Source organism: Podarcis bocagei (assembly GCF_964188305.1).
Source record: "Podarcis bocagei genome assembly, chromosome: 16".
Lineage (NCBI taxonomy): Eukaryota > Metazoa > Chordata > Lepidosauria > Squamata > Lacertidae > Podarcis > Podarcis bocagei.
In genome coordinates, this window is record NC_138142.1 from 14,903,022 (window position 1) to 14,921,482 (window position 18,461).

General features: G+C 46.3%; 1 protein-coding gene across 1 annotated transcript in view; it reads right to left on the reverse strand.

Moving 5' to 3' along the window:
* Positions 1–576: 576 nt before the first annotated feature.
* Positions 577–18,461, reverse strand: part of PI4KA (phosphatidylinositol 4-kinase alpha) — a 106,738-nt gene continuing 88,853 nt past the window's right edge. The window contains exons 41-55 of the mRNA XM_081174620.1: positions 17,381–17,548; positions 16,875–16,928; positions 15,796–15,916; positions 15,134–15,263; positions 13,041–13,111; positions 12,456–12,528; positions 12,161–12,231; positions 10,023–10,132; positions 8,350–8,454; positions 7,804–7,929; positions 6,848–6,968; positions 5,240–5,399; positions 4,672–4,761; positions 2,335–2,418; positions 577–1,321 (exon numbers count right to left, since the gene is read on the reverse strand). Coding sequence (XP_081030746.1) covers positions 1,270–1,321; positions 2,335–2,418; positions 4,672–4,761; positions 5,240–5,399; positions 6,848–6,968; positions 7,804–7,929; positions 8,350–8,454; positions 10,023–10,132; positions 12,161–12,231; positions 12,456–12,528; positions 13,041–13,111; positions 15,134–15,263; positions 15,796–15,916; positions 16,875–16,928; positions 17,381–17,548 — 1,536 coding nt within the window. The 3' untranslated portion in view covers positions 577–1,269. The remainder of the gene's footprint in view (positions 1,322–2,334; positions 2,419–4,671; positions 4,762–5,239; positions 5,400–6,847; positions 6,969–7,803; positions 7,930–8,349; positions 8,455–10,022; positions 10,133–12,160; positions 12,232–12,455; positions 12,529–13,040; positions 13,112–15,133; positions 15,264–15,795; positions 15,917–16,874; positions 16,929–17,380; positions 17,549–18,461) is intronic.

The window sequence follows — 18,461 nt, forward strand, 5'->3', positions numbered from 1 at the left end:
GTGGAACGCTCTCCCACCAGATGTCAAAGAGAACAACAGCTACCAGACTTTTAGACGACATCTGAAGGCAGCCCTGTTTAGGGAAGCTTTTAATGTTTGATGCATTACTGTATTTTAATATTTTGTTGGAAGCCGCCCAGAGTGGCTGGGGAAGCCCAGCCAGATGGGCGCGGTATAAATAATAAATAAATTATTATTATTATATAAGGCCTCTTGCTCCTCCAGACGGAGGCTGGAGAGGTGTGTTCAAGTGGGTGTTGAAACTGAGCTACTGTCCAAAAGCAAAATTTGCATCCGTTGCTCCACCCACTTTTGCCTCTGGCCACGCCCACCACGATGCCCCCACCTCCAGACATTGCTCTCCTATCATTCCTGACCTTTGGCCATGGCCTGCAAGCACGACAGCACTTGGCTCACCTGCGATTCTCAGCAACCGATGAGACGGTGGAGGCAACCGTTGTGGCTAGTAGCTGCCGATACCTTTGTTCTTCATGAATTTGCCTGATCCTCATGATCTCTAAAGCCGGTTGTTTTTATTATTTTTAAAAAACAAAAACAAACGCTGGAGCAGAGACGTAAAGTATCCTAAGGCGTTCTTTTTTTTTAATTCCATTTTTTTTTTAGATTAAATATATCTTGGATAGAGTTTCTCTCCTTAAAACCACACAAAAGGGGGGAGGAAATACATTCTTCATGTAGGTACGAAATACTGACCGTGGAGCAGGAACCATTTACAGTGCAAAGTACAATATTAACAGAGATGCAGGGCTATCACCACCTACAGACGATTATCATTACAATTTCTACAGCATTCACCAAGAGCAACTTAATGCTTCCTCGCCGCACTGAGCAGCGACTCTAGAGCATTTGACTGCTGCCGGATCCTACAGAGTGGGCGTTTTAATGGAACTTGCTTCCAAAAGCCAAAACAAAACTCCCTGGCAATCGCCACACTCCTCATGTTTATCGTTTCCTTGCTGAGTTTTACACTCATTTGTAGCTGCGACAGGTTTTTTTAAAAATTCCGTGACTGCAGCCAGCTGCTGTGCAATCTAGGGACACGGACACCCTGGCGAAGATAAGAGGAACTATTTGAGAGGTGCTGATTGTTACAAGGGTCCTGTAAAACGGGCACACCCACATTCACATGCACACGCACGCAGAGAGGATTGACCGGAGGCAGTACACAGTGACTTCCAGGAAATCACGTCTCTAGGCTGGAACAACGGAGACGGGGTTGTGGATCCCCCAGGATAACCCCGTCTGGGTTCAATAAGGAATGTCGTTCTGGTAGTACTGGATCATATCGTAGGTCTTACTCCTGGAAAAAAGGCAACGAAACAGAAGGCGATTCAGAAGTGGTCACTGGGGAGTTATAGTGGTACCTTGGTTCTCAACGCCTTGGTACTCAAACAACTTGGAATCCAAACACTGCAAACCGAGAAGTAAGTGTTCTGGTTTGTGAACTATTTTCGGAAGCCGAACATGCTCAGTTTTGAGTGCCACACTTCCGTTTTGAGTGTTACACTGAGGTCTGTCTGTTTTTGCTGTTTATTTTGTGTTTTTGTGGCTCTTTTTTGTTTTTGTGACTGTATGGAACCCAGTTCAGTTTCTGATTGATCGACTGATTGTGTAACTGCAGTACACTGTTTATTTCTTTCATTTTATGGATCAATGGTCTCATTAGATAATAAAATTCATGTTAAATTGCTGTTTTAGGGGTTGTTTCTAAAAGTCTGGAACGGATTAATCCATTTTGCATTGCTTTCTATGGGAAAGCGCGCCTTGGTTTTGGAACGCTTTGGTTTTGGAACGGACTTCCGGAATGGATTAAGTTTGAGAACCAATGTACCATGGTCACGTGAACAGGGTGTTATAAAAATGTGACACCAGAGGGTGCTGTAGAGCAGCGATCTTTCGCCAATGGAAAATAATGTGTTTTTAAATAGTGTTTTCCAGATCAGTGGAGATCTAGCCCTAGACGGTGTGGAAGAGGTTTGGGAGGCAGTACATATAAAGCTCCTTTTAGGGTTTTAGAGCTGGGCAGACTGAGGGAAATACAGACGCATCCACTGTTTTCACTGCTAAGGGTCAGTTACAGAAGAAGGAATGCCAGGGTGGTAAGACCACTTGTCTGGACGGAGGATGGAGCCTACTGCGCCAAAGGTACAATTCTCATTCCTCGCTCCTCCTGGTTTTGCCTCTGGCTCCAGCCCGCGATTGGGATGCGGCCCCTGGAAGGCTGCCCCGAAGGAAATGCAGCCTTTGGGCTGAGAAGGGTTCCTTCGCTAGAGAACAGCCAGGAAATAAGCTAGCAGATGCGCAGAGGCCTACCTGTTGCTGAGGAAGCAGCTCTGGATTATCTTGATGATGAAGTTGGCCGCTTCTCTCTCCGTCATGTTGGGGCTGAACCTGTTCCTGTTCGAGGAGGAAGCAGAGGAGATCTCAAGAGTTTGGGACTTTGCAGTTTGGAGAAAAGGCAAGTGAGAAGAGACCTAATCATGCATGGGCATGGAGAAAGTGGAGGAAGAAAAGTTATTTCTCCCTCTCACACAGCGCCAGAAGTTGTGGATATCCAATGAAGCTGAATGTTGGAATATTCAGGAGAGATGGGGGAAAAACAGGACTTCTTCAAGCAGCACAAACTATGGAACTCGCCCTCCTAGGAGGCAGTGGTTGCTCCAACTTGAATATGTTCTTACGAGGACAAAAATGTCTCATCTCTTAGTTAGAGCCTCAGATTCTGACAACAAAGTGAGACACAGGCTGCCCTGTGGAAATTGGGCTGATGCCCGGCAGCTGGATCCTAATCCGATTTATTCTAAAGTCCCATGTTGTTTCACTTCCAGATATGGGAACGATCCAATGCCTACGCTCTTGAATGCCGTGCCACGCTTCGGTCATTCAGTTAATTCACTGCACTTCAGGGATTTAAGTAATCCCATAATGTGGATTCAATACAGTGGTACCTCGGGTTACATACGCTTCAGGTTACAGACTCTGCTAACCCAGAAATAGTGCTTCAGGTTAAGAACTTTGCTTCAGGATGAGAATAGAAATTGTGCTCCGGCAGTGCGGCAGCAGCAGGAGGCCCCATTAGCTAAAGTAGTGCTTCAGCTTAAGAACAGTTTCAGGTTAAGTACGGACCTCTGGAACGAATTAAGGACTTAACCTGAGGTATCATTGTACTGACAATGTATATAGTTGTTTTAAACATTTTATTTTATGCTTCTTTCTTGAATGCAAGCTTTTGTTTTTGTGAAAATTAATTAAAAAATTATACAAAAAAAAATAAAAATTCACTGCACTTTATGGAACCAGGGCTGCTTTTTTAAAAGGAAAATTTAGAACTGCTCAGAGGAGTGTGATTCTAATCTGCACGCCAGGTGTGTGCTGCTCTTTCACACCTGTGCCCTTTCCTCAGGGATGCTTCCTTGCTCAGAGGACACGCTTCTTGACATTTGGAAGCCTGCGTTAAGAGTAGGAGGAAATCCTCAGAACTGCGAACTTGACAGTATTCTGAGGAGTGCCTTAGGCAGAGGAAGGAGACACGAGAATGCTCATTCAAGGCCCGGGATTCTTGTTCCATCAAGCTCTGCTGAAAATCCAGCTCCATCAGGCCAGCTGGGTGCTTCTGTCACCCAGGAGCAGCCATTCCATCAGGCTGCCACAGGGGGAGAAATGGGAAGCGGGGCTCATCCCATTCGCTTTGCTGAAAGACCAGCTCCATAATGTACCTCCAGCCTTTCTGTGCCAGTTGGTCATTGTAAAAGCTATAGGGGATGCAGGTGGCGCTGTTGTGTAAACCACTGAGCCTCTTGGGCTTTCCTATCAAAAGGTTGTCGGTTCGAATCCCCGCCACAGAGTGAGCTCCCGTTGTTTTGTCCCAGCTCCTGCCAACCTAGCAGTTCGAAAGCACGCCAGTGCAAGTAGATAAATCGGTACCACCGTGGCAGAAAGGTAAACGCTGTTTCCGTGCGCTCTGGTTTCTGTCAGTGTCCCATTGTGCCAGAAGTGGTTTAGTCCTGCTGGCCACATGACCTGCAAAGCTGTCTGTGGACAAACGCCAACTCCCTTGACCTGAAAGCGAGATGAGCTCCGCAACCCCATAGTTGCCTTTGACTGGACTTAACCGTCTAGGGGTCCTTTACCTTACCTTTACCTTTACCTTTACCTGTAAAAGCTAGTACTTAAGAATGGTTCCCAACTTTGCTTTCCCTCCCTATCCCCTTCCCCTTGTGCATCGTGCCTTTTAGACGGAAAGCGTGTGGGCAGAGACCTGTCTTGTTTTAACTGGCTGCATGTAAGGCACTTTGGGGGCCTGTTTGGCTGAAGAGTGGGGCACAAACGCTTCAGATAAATAAATCTAGGGGAGTCCAGACTATACGATTTGCTTTTCCTATTGTTATCAGTCACTTTGTACCTCAACTGACAAAATGCAACTTTTGCATGACCCTTATTTTTCGATTTGCCCAAATGTTGTTTCTTAAACAGCAACCTCCCCCCAGACCCGCCCCATGGCTGCCCATTCTGAGTCTGGCTGTGCCCGTTAAGAAAAAGCTATGCGTGGAACTCAAGGCAGGCTGCAATTCTGGCCCAAACTGGGCCCAGGCCTGCTTAACATGTGGTTCCAGAGGGCAGCCCCGCCATTTGGAAAGAGGCACGACTTACTTTAACAGTTTGATTGTCTGCCCTCGGAAACAGGGCAGCCCTGTGTCCAGCATCAACGTCACCAGAGAGACCACGGCATCCATGTAAGGCCTGCACAAGGGGGGGGGGGAGACATAGACATGGACAGAGAGAGGAGAGGGAATTATTAGAGCTTCTCCTGTATCTGAAGAAAGAAAATAAAACCAGAGGGACTCGGTCTGGGGGTGGACCACACCTTATTACTGTAATTAAATCTACACAGCGTAATCATCTCCCGTTTGCCGATGAGGCTGGGTTGCCACCTGCAATCTATCAGCCATAACGAAATTACTGCGACAAAGGCAGCCCCCGTTCCTCTAGGATGGGCATCTGTGATGCCAACCTCCCCCATCCCGCCACAAGGCAGTTGCAGGAATGGACCTCAGGAAAGATGAGCTGGCCTTCGGTGTCATTTGGTCATTTTGATGTATTTTTAATCTTTGTTGGGAGCCGCCCAGAGTGGCTGGGGAAACCCAGCCAGATGGGCGGGGTACAAATAATAAATTATTATTAGGGCTCGAGATTGACTCCAGAGTGCAAGCCTCCTCACCTGACTGCCAGGTACCCCCTGACGCACATCTCCATGAACCACTTGAAAGGCGTGGCCTCCATCTTCCCTCCCATTATCATAACCATCTCGTCGGTCAGCTTGATGTCTGGCTCCCAACCCAGGTTTCCGCCGGGAGAACTCTCAAACATGAAACCAAAGTCTGTGCCAAGGAAGGGGGGAGGAGAGGGGAAGCAAACAAAACACAAGAAGGATCAAACAGGCCCATTCTGCTCCCTCATTCAAAAGTACTATATGCCCGTGGGTCCAATCGGCAGTGCAGCCACCGGAGGCTATCTAGGACTGGGAAAGGAAGGGCAGGGAGAAAAAGAACCCTTTACCACAGCCTCAACCAGAGCCAGGGCCTTTTCAACTCTGGCTCCGGCCTGGTGGAACGCTCTGCCTCATGAGACCAGGGCCCCGCAGGATCTGATTTCTTTCCGCAGGGCCTGTAAGACAGAGTTGTTCCACCTGGCCTTTGGCTTAGAGCCAATGTGATTCCCTCCCCCTCTTTCTTTTTTCCTTTCTCCTCCTGTGAAGAGGCTGCATCTTAATGTTTTAATGTTGTATTTTAATCTTGTTTTTTAAGTTGTATTTTAATCAACTTGTTTTTATTATTGGTTGTTAGCCGCCCTGAGCCCAGTCTTGGTTGGGGAGGGCGGGGTATAAATAAAATTTATTATTATTATTATTATTGCCCTTTACGCACAAGATACTTTCCCACTCAAAATCTCAGCCTCGCCAAGTGCTGCTCCTCCCCCCTCTGAAGTTTGGGGTGTGCGTTTACAACACACGCCCTGAGCCTCATCAGGGCGCGTGATTTTCAGCGGGAAAATAGCTGGCAGGGAAAGGGTTAAACATCACCTGCACTCATCAGTTTTGTCTTGAGGATATAGGCGCTCTAAGTCTCTGCTAGGAGAGAACTCTTTGCCTCTGAAAGTGTGGCCTAAGCATCCTTAGACAAGGACCAATGAAATTTCACATCACACATTAGAAGCCAAAGTACATTCATAAACAGATGAGCACCTCTTCTACCAATTGGTTTTATTTATTGATTACATTTATATCCCTTCCTTGAAGGAGCTCCAGACAGCATAGAGTGTTTTTCCCTCCCTTTCGATCCTCGCAACAACTCCGAGGAGCGGGTTAGGATGAGAGATGGCGACTAGCTCAAGGCCCCCTTCTGAGTTTCGCAGCCAAGAGACAATTTGAACCCAGGTCTCCTCAGCCCTAGAGTCTAACCAGCACACCATGAGGTTTTCTTATATTCCAACTATAAGAGAATGGGTGGGGATGTTTGGGAATTTGGGGAGAATGTGGGGAATTTACAACAATGGCTAAACTAAACAATTTTATTAGATTTAAACAGTGAAAACTTACCTGAGGTTGGTAACAGTTTATAATGCTTTGAAACACATTGCGTAGAATATAAATAACTTGCTTTGGTGTTTAATTTCAGTATATTTCAACGTTACTTACTGCTCTTTCTCTAACTGGATATGTCCTTGCGTAAGAACGTATTTACATGCATTCGTATTGTGCAGAAAAGAATACAATTCTCAATGTCAAAAACAAACAAACAAACAGAACAAAACCAAGGAGTGAACTAACCAATATGAATGATGTGTCCATGTTTGTCCAGCATGATGTTGCCATTGTGCCTGTCTTTAATCTGCAACAGGAACAACAGGAGGCTGTAGGCAGCCATGCTGCGGATGAAGTTGTAACGAGCCTGCAAGGATGAATCAAGTGTCGGTAGTGTTAAGATTAAGCAAAGAAAAAGAAATATAAATTTCAGATCATCACTGAGAAACTACAGAGATAATAGGAAGAGTGGGGTCGAAGCCAGTATCTCTGAAACCAATAATTTTGCCAGAGTCTTGCAGCAAACAATTTTACAGGGATGATTAAGTTGACTTTTGCAGAATTTGGGGGTGGGGTGCCTTTAATTTTTAACCTCTAAAAAATGACACATGTGTAGCCCTTGGGGTGCTGCTGAACTGCATCCCAGGCCGTTATTATATCGGCTGGTTGCTTGGTTTTACTTATATGCCACTTTCCCACAACGAGCTGTGCCAAAAGTAGCTTATGGCAAACATCCAAAACATAAAAACAGGGGATACTGGAAATGCAAACATATCAAATACAGAACATGCCAGTAAATTCAAAGTGACAAAAACCAACAATTTAGCAAATACAGAATAAATTCATTCTTATGGGAAAAAACCCTCACCAAATCTAGCCTTAGGTACATAAATATAAAGCAAAAACGAAAGTTAAATAAAGTTTCTGGTACTAGTCTTGCTGTACTCCAAAGAGCCTGGCTTGAATATAGTTCAGAGAGGACGGGTAGAATACATACAGCCAGTTCCCATATCCTTACTCTAGAGGAGGCTGATAGCAGCAAAATGCAAATGTGAGGGAGAGCAAATCTCTTCCTAAACCTCCTGAGAGTACAGGCTGCTGGCACAGGTCTTCTTGCAGGCTGGGGGTGGGTGAGTGGGGGGTGGAGGGGTGTTGTTAAATCACTACCACAACCAAGTCTGGCTCAGCATCGGGCAGAATACCTTTTGGAAAGCCAAGGTTGTTTCATCTCCGTACTGCCTTGTAAAGTAGTCGTACATCCCAAAGTCTGTCTGCCTGCCCAGCTGGTCACGGGACGTACAATCAGGAATGCATTCGATGACGCCACACTAGGAGAAGAAAGCAGAAAGATTAATGACCACAACTCATGGACCTTGCCGTACAGCAAGGCTCATTTTTAAAAAATAACGTTGCCGGTATGTGCTAGGTGCTGCACAGCGTATAGAAATACAATACAATAAAAGGTCAGGGACACATTTTAGAATAGGCAGGCAGAACCCTTGGCCCTCCGGCTGACGCCGAACTACAACTCCCATCATCCATGCTTGCTGGCACTGATGGGAGTTATAGTTGTGCAGCCCCCTATAGAGGACCGCTTGGAGGCCGCAAGAGGAAAAGGAGGTTTGTCAGAGAAAAACACTCACATCGCTAGAGATATATGGGATTTCAAAAAGGAGTGGCGAGTTGCCCCTTCCCAGGGGCACTAAATCCTGTCTTTCCATTTGAAGAGTCAGTAAGTAAATACTCACCCCTGGGGCTGTGGCCACTACTCTGTACGGAAACACATACAGGTCTAGACCCACCAGCTGAAATATGTTCTTGAAGAGGTCAATGATTTGCAACGCCAGCATGTCCTGTTTAGCAACGCATGGAAGACATGTTAGGAGGAAACTAAATCAGATTCAGCAGAGGCAAACAGAGGCAAGCAAGTGGATTTGAAACAGATTTGGCCAAAGGAGGCAGGGAATTTTGTAAGCCCAATGGCTGGAGCACGTCCACTTAATCTCAACAGTGTGCTTCAAAGCATAGCCTTAGAGCTAGAACATGCCTTGCTTATGCCACGAGAGAGGATGGCTCCCTGGGCCTTTTCGCCATCTTTCTTTGCTGCAGGCTTTAAGTTGGCTCACTTGCAGAAGGCTCCTATTAAGCATAGGAAGCTGTCTCATACACAGCCAAACAACTGGTCCATCTAGCTAAGCAGTGTCTATATCAGGGCAGCCCAAGTTTTCATAACAACTGGGCCACACGAGCACTTTGACATGGAACCCGCGGGCTACACATGGTCTTGTCACACTGGGGGGGTGGGGAGTGAGGTCAAAATTTGACACACCCAGCCCTTGTGCCACCTTCCCATAGCCACCTAAGCGAGGCACCGGGATCTGGGAAAGGAGGCATGAGGCTCTGGCAGGATCCTAGAGCCCACGCACCTCCTTCCCAAAGCTGAGAGAGCTTTGGGAAGGAGGTGGGACCTGCCAGACCGAAGTCCCAGCACCTCCTTGCCCAGCTCTGGGAAGGAAGCACAAGGGCTGCAGGTGTCAAATGTTGTCAACAGTTGCCGAAAAGGGCTTCGAGGGCCGCACATGGCCCTCAGGCCATGCGTGGGGACCACTTTGGTCTATATTGGCTGGCTGCCATGGGGGGGGGCTTTCAGACAGGGGGCCTTCCCAGCTCTACCACGGCAGCCCTTGTGCTTCCTTCCTGTATGCTGCAGCCCTGGCCCCTTCATGTCTCACCTGATCACCCTTGATTACTTCACAGTGAGCCACCTTGAAAACTCTTTTTGAAAAAGATAGGGAGAAAAATCTTACCGATAAAAATAAATAAATAGCTCAGATATCGCTGCTTGCAATAAATTCTGAAGTTGTTATCCAACTGAGTAAGAGTTACTCAGAGTAACAACCTATATACGCAATGGGGCAGCAGGTGTGTGGTTTTTTTCTGCTCGGAAGAAAGCAAAAAAAAGAAAGAAAAGTAGTAGTAACGGTAAAGGGACCCCTGACCATTGGGTCCAGTTGTGGCCGACTCTGGGGTTACAGTGCTCATCTCGATTTACTGGCCAAGGGAGCCGGCGTACAGCTTCCGGGTCATGTGGCCAGCATGACTAAGTCGCTTCTGGCGAACTAGAGCAGTGCACGGAAACGCCGTTTACCTTCCCGCCGGAGCAGTACCTATTTATCTACTTGCACTTTGACGTGCTTTTGAACTGCTAGGTTGGCAGGAGCAGGGACCGAGCAACGGGAGCTCACCCCATTGCGGGGATTCGAACCGTCGACCTTCTGATCGGCAAGTCCTAGGCTCTGTGGTTTAACCCACAGCGCCACCCGCTCTCGGAAGAAAGCCATTAAAAAAAAAAAAGTATGTGCGCTTATTACTGCCACAGTTCAACTGGTTGTTGCTGAGAAAGGGCTTGCGGCCTCCTTACCTGTCTGCAGTCATCGCCCACTTTGAAGATGGCTGCCTGCCAGCAAATCTTCTTGCTCTCCACCCCATCTTCTCCGCTTTCGTCTATGGAGTCCGAACGACAGCGCAGACCTGGAAAGAGGGTGAAATCCAAGTAAAACCAAATGCAGTTTCAATGGGGAGAAGAAATGCTGGCACTCCATGCAAGCTTGCCAAGAGAAGGAGACAACTAAATAACAAAAAACACTTCCCCTTTAGCAGTAATGCTAAAGAGACCCTCCTGAAAGGAACCCGGCCTCCAAGAATAATGGCAAGAACTGTAGCTTTAATCATAGAATCATAGTTAGAAGGGACCCTGTGGGGTCATCTAGTCCAACCCCCTTGCAATGCAGGAATCTCAGCTTAAAGCATCCATGACAGATAGCCATCCAGCCTCTGTTTAAAAACCTCCAAGGAAGGAGAGACCACAACCTCTCGCGGGAGTCTGTTCCACTGCTGAACAGCTCTTAGAAGCGAAGCCACTGGTTCGAGTCCTACCCTCCAGAGCAGAAGAAATCAAGCATGCTCCCTCCTCCATGTGACAGACCTTAATATATTTGAAGATGGCTATCATACCTCCTCAGTCTCCTCTTTTCAAGCCTAGACATACCCAGCTCCTTCAAGCACTCCTCATAAGGCTTAGTCCCCAGACTCCTGATCATCTTGGCTGCCCTCCTCTGCACACATCCCAGCTCGTCAACATCCTTCTTAAATTGTGGTGCCCAGAATTGGACACAGTATTCCAAGTTTGGTCTGACCAAGGCAGAATAGAGTGGTACTATGACTTCCCTCAAACTGGACACTATATTTCTGTTGATGCAGCCTAGAATAGTATTATCTTTTTTTTTTCTTTGCTGCTGCTGCATCACGCTGTTGCCTCATGTTAAGCTTGTGGTGCACCGAGACCCCTAAATCCTTTTCACATGTACTGCTAGTAAGCCAGGCGTCCCCCACCCTTATTTGTGCATCCTGCCTAATGCGTAGGATGATGTTTTTGGATACAATCTTTAAAATATTATTTCTCCTTCCCTTAAAAAATAATAATCATTTGTTTCTGAGTTTCTTAGTAGAATGGTTCTGTTGCTGTTTTCTTTTGGATTTTGTATACTGAATGTGCTATAGATAAATAGATAAATAGCTAGCCAGCCAGAAGGAGGAGGATTGGAAGACAAAGCTAACTTGAGCTGGCTCTGCTGGTCATTGGCTCTGGCGCCACCTACTGTCGGCCTCCCCTGTCTTTCACCCAACCAGCCGCAATGGGCACCAGCCACCACTGAAAGAGAGGAGAGGCAACTGCAGAGCTATGCCATGTTCCACAGGAGGTAAAAGCAATCCCAGCAAGCCACCTTGGGGATCTTTCTGGATCAAAAGGTCAGACAGGAACCAAATGAGTAGAATAAAGGAATACGTAGAAAGTTTCACACAACAGAAATGAGGAGGCTCAAGTAAACAGGGAAAGGATATACAATTATTTCCTCTGCAGGTGGCGCTGTGGTCTAAACCACTGAGCCTAGGGCTTGCCGACTGGAAGGTCAGCAGTTTGAATCCCCACGACGGGGTGAGCTCCCGCTGCTCAGTCCCAGCTCCTGCACACCTAGCAGTTCAAAAGCACGTCAAAGTGCAAGTAGGTAAATAGGTACCACTTCGGTAGGAAGGTAAACGGCGTTTCCATGCACTGCTCTGGTTCGCCAGAAGCGGCTTAGTCATGCTGGCCACATGACCCGGAAAAACTGTCTGTGAACAAACGCCTGCTCCCCCGGCCTATAGAGTGAGATGAGCGTGCAACCCCAGAGTCGTCCGCGACTGGACCTAACGGTCAGGGGTACCTTTACCTTTAGAGGTCATAGGTCATAGTGAGGTCATAGGGTCTAGGGGACTGTGCCAAAGGCTTCATGGAAAAGGTTGATCTTACTGACTATAACAATCACTTCCTTATAACTCACAGGGACTCAATATGAAAAGCACATGGAATACATCCATGTCAATTATATTCCTCTTCAAGGGGAAGCCAAGGATTGTTATATTTCAGCTAAAATACAGGGAACAGGGGGAAATCACTGCAGGAAACTCTAATGCAAATGGGGACAAGCATCATATGTACTGGGAAGCTACTGTACTGACCTTCTTTTTCGAGTTCGCTGACTCCGCACCGCTTCACCTTAAACTTGGCCAAGTAAGGTGCTTTGGCAGCGCTGGAAGGACATTAAGAGTAGGAAATGTGAATAATAATACAGAATGGAAATGGGCCAGCTGTGGTTGGACTGCAGCCCCTTGACATTGGCCATGTTGGCTGCAAGGGATGATGGAAGCTGTAGTCCACAGACACCCCCCACCCCTGGGTTTAGAAGGGGAAGGGAATCCAAGTCTTTATTACTGGAGGCAAACTGAGCAGAGGAAGAAAACAAGGCTACCATACCTTTGCATCGGAGTTCCTGACTTGTAGTCGATGTCCAAGACAATTGCTTCGGGGTTGCTGGGCAGATAACAACCTGTCCAAGAGAAGAGAATTCCCCGGTAAATCAACTTGACACTGCCATGTTGGTGCGATAATGAACTCAACCAGTCATTCCTCTTATTGCTTTGCACATTGGTCCAGGAATTAGTGTCTGAAAGAATGTGGCTATCACATTCAGATCACAGCCTGCAGCCTTTGGAAGAAACCCAAGCTCTTCCGCAGAAGGAAATTTAATTCCCATGGACACACACACACACACGGCAATTTGTTTGCCAGTGGTATAATTACTTGGAAAAATGGTTAGCTACTCTTTCTCACTAACAGCTAGCAAGCATTGTGAAATGCTGTTTGGTTGACTGACATGTGGGATAAAGATGGAGTAATGTGGGAGGGGTGTGTGTGTGTGTGCGTATTTCAGCTATGGTTTATTTATTTCGGCTGAAAAAGCTCCATGGGCAGCTCACACAAGATCAATAAAAACAAAATGGTTCCTGTGCGTCGATGCCAAAAGAAAAGAAATTTTATAATAATTGTTCATCTCCTTACCGGGCTGCACTTTCACCTCGGACAAAGCACTCAAACAAGCCTTTTTCCTTTCGTCACCTTTAGGGTAAGGCCTATGGAGGGGGGAGAAGAAGAGGAGGAGGAGGAGGAGGAGGAGGAGGAGGAGGAGGAGGAGGAGGAGGAGGAAGAAGAAGAAGAAGAAGAAGAAGAAGAAGAAGAAGAAGAAGAAGAAGAAGAAGAAGAAGAAGAAGATTGTGTTTGAACCTGAATGAGGAAATCTGCCACACAAGCACTTGGAGAGTCTGATAGCAGAAAAGGTGAGGCCTGTGAGTGTGTTTTGTCTGCTGTATCCAAGCTCAGAGGTATAAAAAGCCTACAGCTTGGCTCCAGGAGACAGCACAAGGACTTTCGTCTTGAGGCTATTGGCCACTGGCTGGAAGCCACTTTTCAGACCCAGGAATTCAGACAACAATGAGGGTGGTGATGCAGTTTCACCACACACCAAACAGACTTAAACTGGACCAATAATTTTGTCACCTGAAGATAAGTTTGGGTCTACAGAAAGAGTTTTACTTTTGCAAAACATGTCATTGCCCAGATTCAGGTAGGTAGTTATGTTGATCTGACGCAGTCAAAATAAATTTAAAAAATTGTCCAGTAGCACCTTAGAGACCAAGTAAGTTTGTTCTGGGTATAAGCTTTCATGTGCATGCACACTTCTTCAGATACAGTGGTGCCCCGCAAGACGAATGCCTCGCAAGACGAAAAACTCGCTAGACGAAAGGGTTTTTCGGTTTTGCGTTGCTTCGCTAGACGAATTTCCCTATGGGCTGGCTTCGCAAGACGAAAACGTCTTGCGCTTTTTTTTAAAAGCCGCTTGAAGAGGCGCAGTTGCGACGGACCGTGCTTCGCAAGACGAAAAACATCGCAAGATGAAAAGACTCGCGGAACGAATTATTTTCGTCTTGCGAGGCACCACTGTACCTGAAGAAGTTACTGTTATTGTCATCTGAAGAAGTGTGCATGCACATGAAAGCTTATACCCAGAACAAACTTACTTGGTCTCTAATGTGGTCTCTAATGGACAATTATTATTTTTTATTTATGTCATTGCCCAATGAGAGCGGATGCTCAATAAAAGAGTCTGGGGTTTCCACCCAGAGCCAGAAGTAAACAGCAGGTATTTTTGTGCTTCAAAAGAGTCGGCTCTCAAGGTTCAGGAGACTTTCCGTCATGCAATCAAGTTAAAAGGTTATTCTTGGCCATGTCACCGTTTGGGGAATTAAGATAAAAGAGCTCTTGGTCAAATGGCTAAACCACAAAAACATCATGCAAAGAGAACCAATGGCCTAAGTTTAAACATACTGAGCAGGCAAATCTTAAATGCAAATATAGATATATCTATTTACTATACAGATTACAGACCTGACAATGCAATCTTGTATAACTAGCTCGTAGTTGTATTTCGATTATGCCAATTTCCGTTTTTCACACATTACTACAAATGCAAAGTCTTCAGCAGAATAAAGTTTATAACACAGCATGACAGTGATCATAGAATGTGGAAGGGACCCCAAGCAATGCAGGAAAAGCAGGAATATCAACACACAGCCCCCCCATCCAATTTGAAACAAAACCAGACCCTGCACAGCTCTGCAAATATGCTAGCAGTTTTATTGCTATTATGATTATTATTATTATTATTGATGAGACTTGTTAGTAGCTTGTGACAGAGAGGTCTTAAAAGCGATTTGCAACGTATTTAGAAACATAAACCTAAATACGTTATAATATTCACACATTCAAACAAAAACACATTATATAGCCATAAGCAGGTTTTTACCAGTAATATTTTAAGCAGAGAGAAAAATTATTTTAATTAACTTATTTGTATAAATAAATTATACACCTCCCTCTCATAAGATACATATCGGGGAAGCGGGGTTAAAAAACCCGTTAAATTTTTATCCAAAACCAGAGGTACCAACTCATGGGGGCCAAGCTGTTTGGGGGGGCCCATATCTTTTGGGGAGACCGCCCCCCCAAGGTTGAGGGGGTGGAGGAGATTCAGGCTCCAGGCAGAGCAATCATGACCACTAATTATCTGCACAATCTTCTGAGCGTCTATTACTTACTTGATGATGGCTGAAACGTTGGTGATTTTATTGAAGAAATCAAATTCACGTTGATAAAACTCCTTTGCTGGCCCAGATAATGAGCCCGTTATTTCCTCAACCAGCTGCTCCAGCAGTTCCCCGATGTCAGCTGCGTGAAGTGTCAAGTAAAGAAAGGAACACGAGACACTAAGAGCTACGTTCTCCAAAACCGCTTCACAATAAATGTGCTTTCCGAGGAGTAAAAACATTGGGAACGAGCCGGGCGAAGGTTCAGCACACCAAAATCCTATTTAATTGGGCAGGGTGGGGCCGTGGGTAGAAATGCATGGCCTCAACTTCTGCGCTGAAAACTACTTGATAGCCACAAATGCCCTCAGCCAGACTGGGTGGACTCATACACTCATCAGCAAGGTGGTGGGGTTTTTTTTTGAAAAATGACATTTGAGTAATGGGAACTTTGGCGGAGGGCTTAAAATGGTGCCACCACAAGCTTCATAACCCGAGGAACTTGGAAAGCAGAGATAAGGGAGCTGTGGCTCTATGTATATGCTTGGACCCCAGCTCCCATTAGCTTGGCGGATGATGATGGAATGATGGGAGTTGTGGTCCCATCATCACGTGGAGGTCAAAGGGCTCCCACCCCTGATGTCGGGAAATGGCCCAAGGTATAAAGCACTTACGGTCTTTCTGATGCCCCTCTTCATCCAAGAAGATGTTGGTTTTCATATTCCAAATGAACTGGTGAGCCAGCAGCTGGGATTTGGCGGCAGCCCACAAGATGTACTCCCTCACGTAGCCCATCTGAGAAAACGCAAGGAGTCCCATTACCCAGAGGATTTCCCCCAAGCGGTAGCATTTTGGGACTGAAATATGAACGGGGCCTAATGGAAACTGTTGCTTCTAACAGTTTGACTTCGCTCCCAAAGGAACACTCCTCCACCGTCTCCCGAGACAGACAGATGCCAACAATAACGGACAACCCACTCACACATGAATCCATCCGCCTGTTAAGACCGTATTCTGGCCTCCCGCAACCCAGATCCTTCCAGATGCTGTTGGTCTAGGATTCTATGACTACGCTTACTGTGTTTTAATGAGGATTGCTTTGTCGCACATTTTAAATTACGGCTATTTTTATTCTTGTGCAATTGATTTGTTATACAGTGGTATCTTAGTTCTCGAACTTAATCCATTCTGGGAGTCTGTCCGACTCCCAAAACTGTTCAAAAACCAAGGCGTGGCTTCCGATTGGCTGCAGGAGCTTCCTGCACTCAATCGGAAGCTGCGTAAGCCGCGTTCGACGTTCAGCTTCCGAAAAACATTCGCAAACCGGAACACTTACTTCCGGGTTTGCGGCGTTCAGGAGCTGATTTGTTCGACAACTAAGCCGTTTGGGAGCCAAGATACCACTGTGCTTGTAAATTGCTTAGAAGTCTGTTTCAGCATTAAACAGGATACGCATTAAACAACTCCTTCTACATCTCTGGAACTCTCTTCCAGAAGGGACACTTGTGGTCCTATCCACTTTTTAAACAAGCCTTAGAAATATTTGTTTCATTCTGACTTCTGTTGAAGTGTTGCATGGTGGGTTTTGAGACTGCTGTTTTTAAATTTGGAATTGGATTGTTTTTCTGTACATTTATGTTGCTGGAACCAGGGTTTGCAAGCTGCCTTGGGAGGGGGCTTTTGTCCTGAAAGGTGGCCAATGCATTCCTTAAAACAAAGATTCCTGGCTTGTTCAGTACTTGTGCAGCCTTACCTTATCGTATCGAAGTGCCTGCACGATCTGTGGAATGTAAAATAAAATGGCATCCTGGGAGGTGTGAACAGGGAAAGAGAGAAAAGAAGAAAGAGAAAAGCAGTTAGGATTTGCTTCTTCTCAAGTTAGGGAAGGAAAATAAATTTCTCTTGAAAGAGCAAACGCATTTAACCTAATCCTGGCTTCAGAAACAGATTGCTCCCTTACTCTCACAATAGTGCTTGGAATATTACTGACAACTACCCATTGGCCCCCACCTTAAAGAAATGCTCCCTTTGAAACAAACAGAGATGTGGTACTAATTTTCCCCAACCTGATGCTGTCAAGGGCCGCCACATAATATTTCAAACGAAAATATTGTTCCAGTTTGTGCATCACAGTAACGCTAATAGATCAGGGCAGTCCTGCTCCTCCCCTCTAGCACACAAAGACAACAAACCAAAATCCCTAATTTTGCACAAATGAGTTCTAAGAGCGTCCTGTAAAAAAAAGGCTGGGTTTCTTACCGGAGGGAAAGAACGAAGGACTTTAACTCCATACTGAGCTGTCAAAGGATGAGGAGGATACATGCTGGAAAAATAAGAAAGGCCCGTTGGAGGGTCTGTCGGCGTCCAGCAAAGGATGTGGCTCAGCTCAGGGGCGTCTGCATCTATCGTGTGCCACGTGACGAGGTACTGGAAGCAGAAAGGGGGGGAAAGAATGAACCAAAAAGCCAAGATGGGAGTGAGTCACTCAAGTGGTCAAACTGGAGGAAGGCCCACTGGAAAGAAGGAAGATTGAAGAATGCTGTATCTTTCTGCTACTCATTTAAACACCATTTGTTCGCTTGTTTGTTAAATTTAGATACTGCCCTTCATCTGAGGAACACTGGGGTGGTTTACAGTATAAAAGCACAAAAATACATAACAAACAAAAATGCATAACAAACAAAACTATGCCCCTGGCCCCACAGATTGTTTAATCAGTCCAGTGGTGTAGCGTGGGTTCTCAGCACCCGGGGCAAGGCAAGTAATTTGCGCCCCCTAACCCATGGATTTGCGCCCCCTAACCCTAACCCCCAGATGTTGCGCCCGGTGCGGCCGGCCTCCCCTGCACCCCCCACGCTACACCACTGAATCAGTCCAAGGCCTGGGAGAACAGGAATGTTTTCACCTGGCACCTAAAGCGAAGGCACCAGGCGAGCCTCCCTGGGGAAAGCATTCTGCAAACAAGGAACTACCACAGAAAAGGCCCATTCTCACCATCCACAAGTTTAAGCCTCATAGTTACAAAAGCCAGTATGCTGCACCTTTGCGATTTTGAAAAAATGAAAGAAATTCTTGGGACCAAACAAGCTGCGAAAGGACAGCCGTTGCTCCTGTGTCTGCCCCGTTCACATGAGAAGAGGGACCGGAATCTGATTACAGTGGTACCTCGGGTTAAGTACGTAATTCGTTCCGGAAGTCTGTACTTAACCTGAAACTGTTCTTAACCTGAAGCACCACTTTAGCTAATGGGGCCACCTGCTGCTGCTGCGCCGCCGGAGCACAATTTCTGTTCTCATCCTGAAGCAAAGTTCTTAACCTGAAGGACTATTTCTGGGTTAGC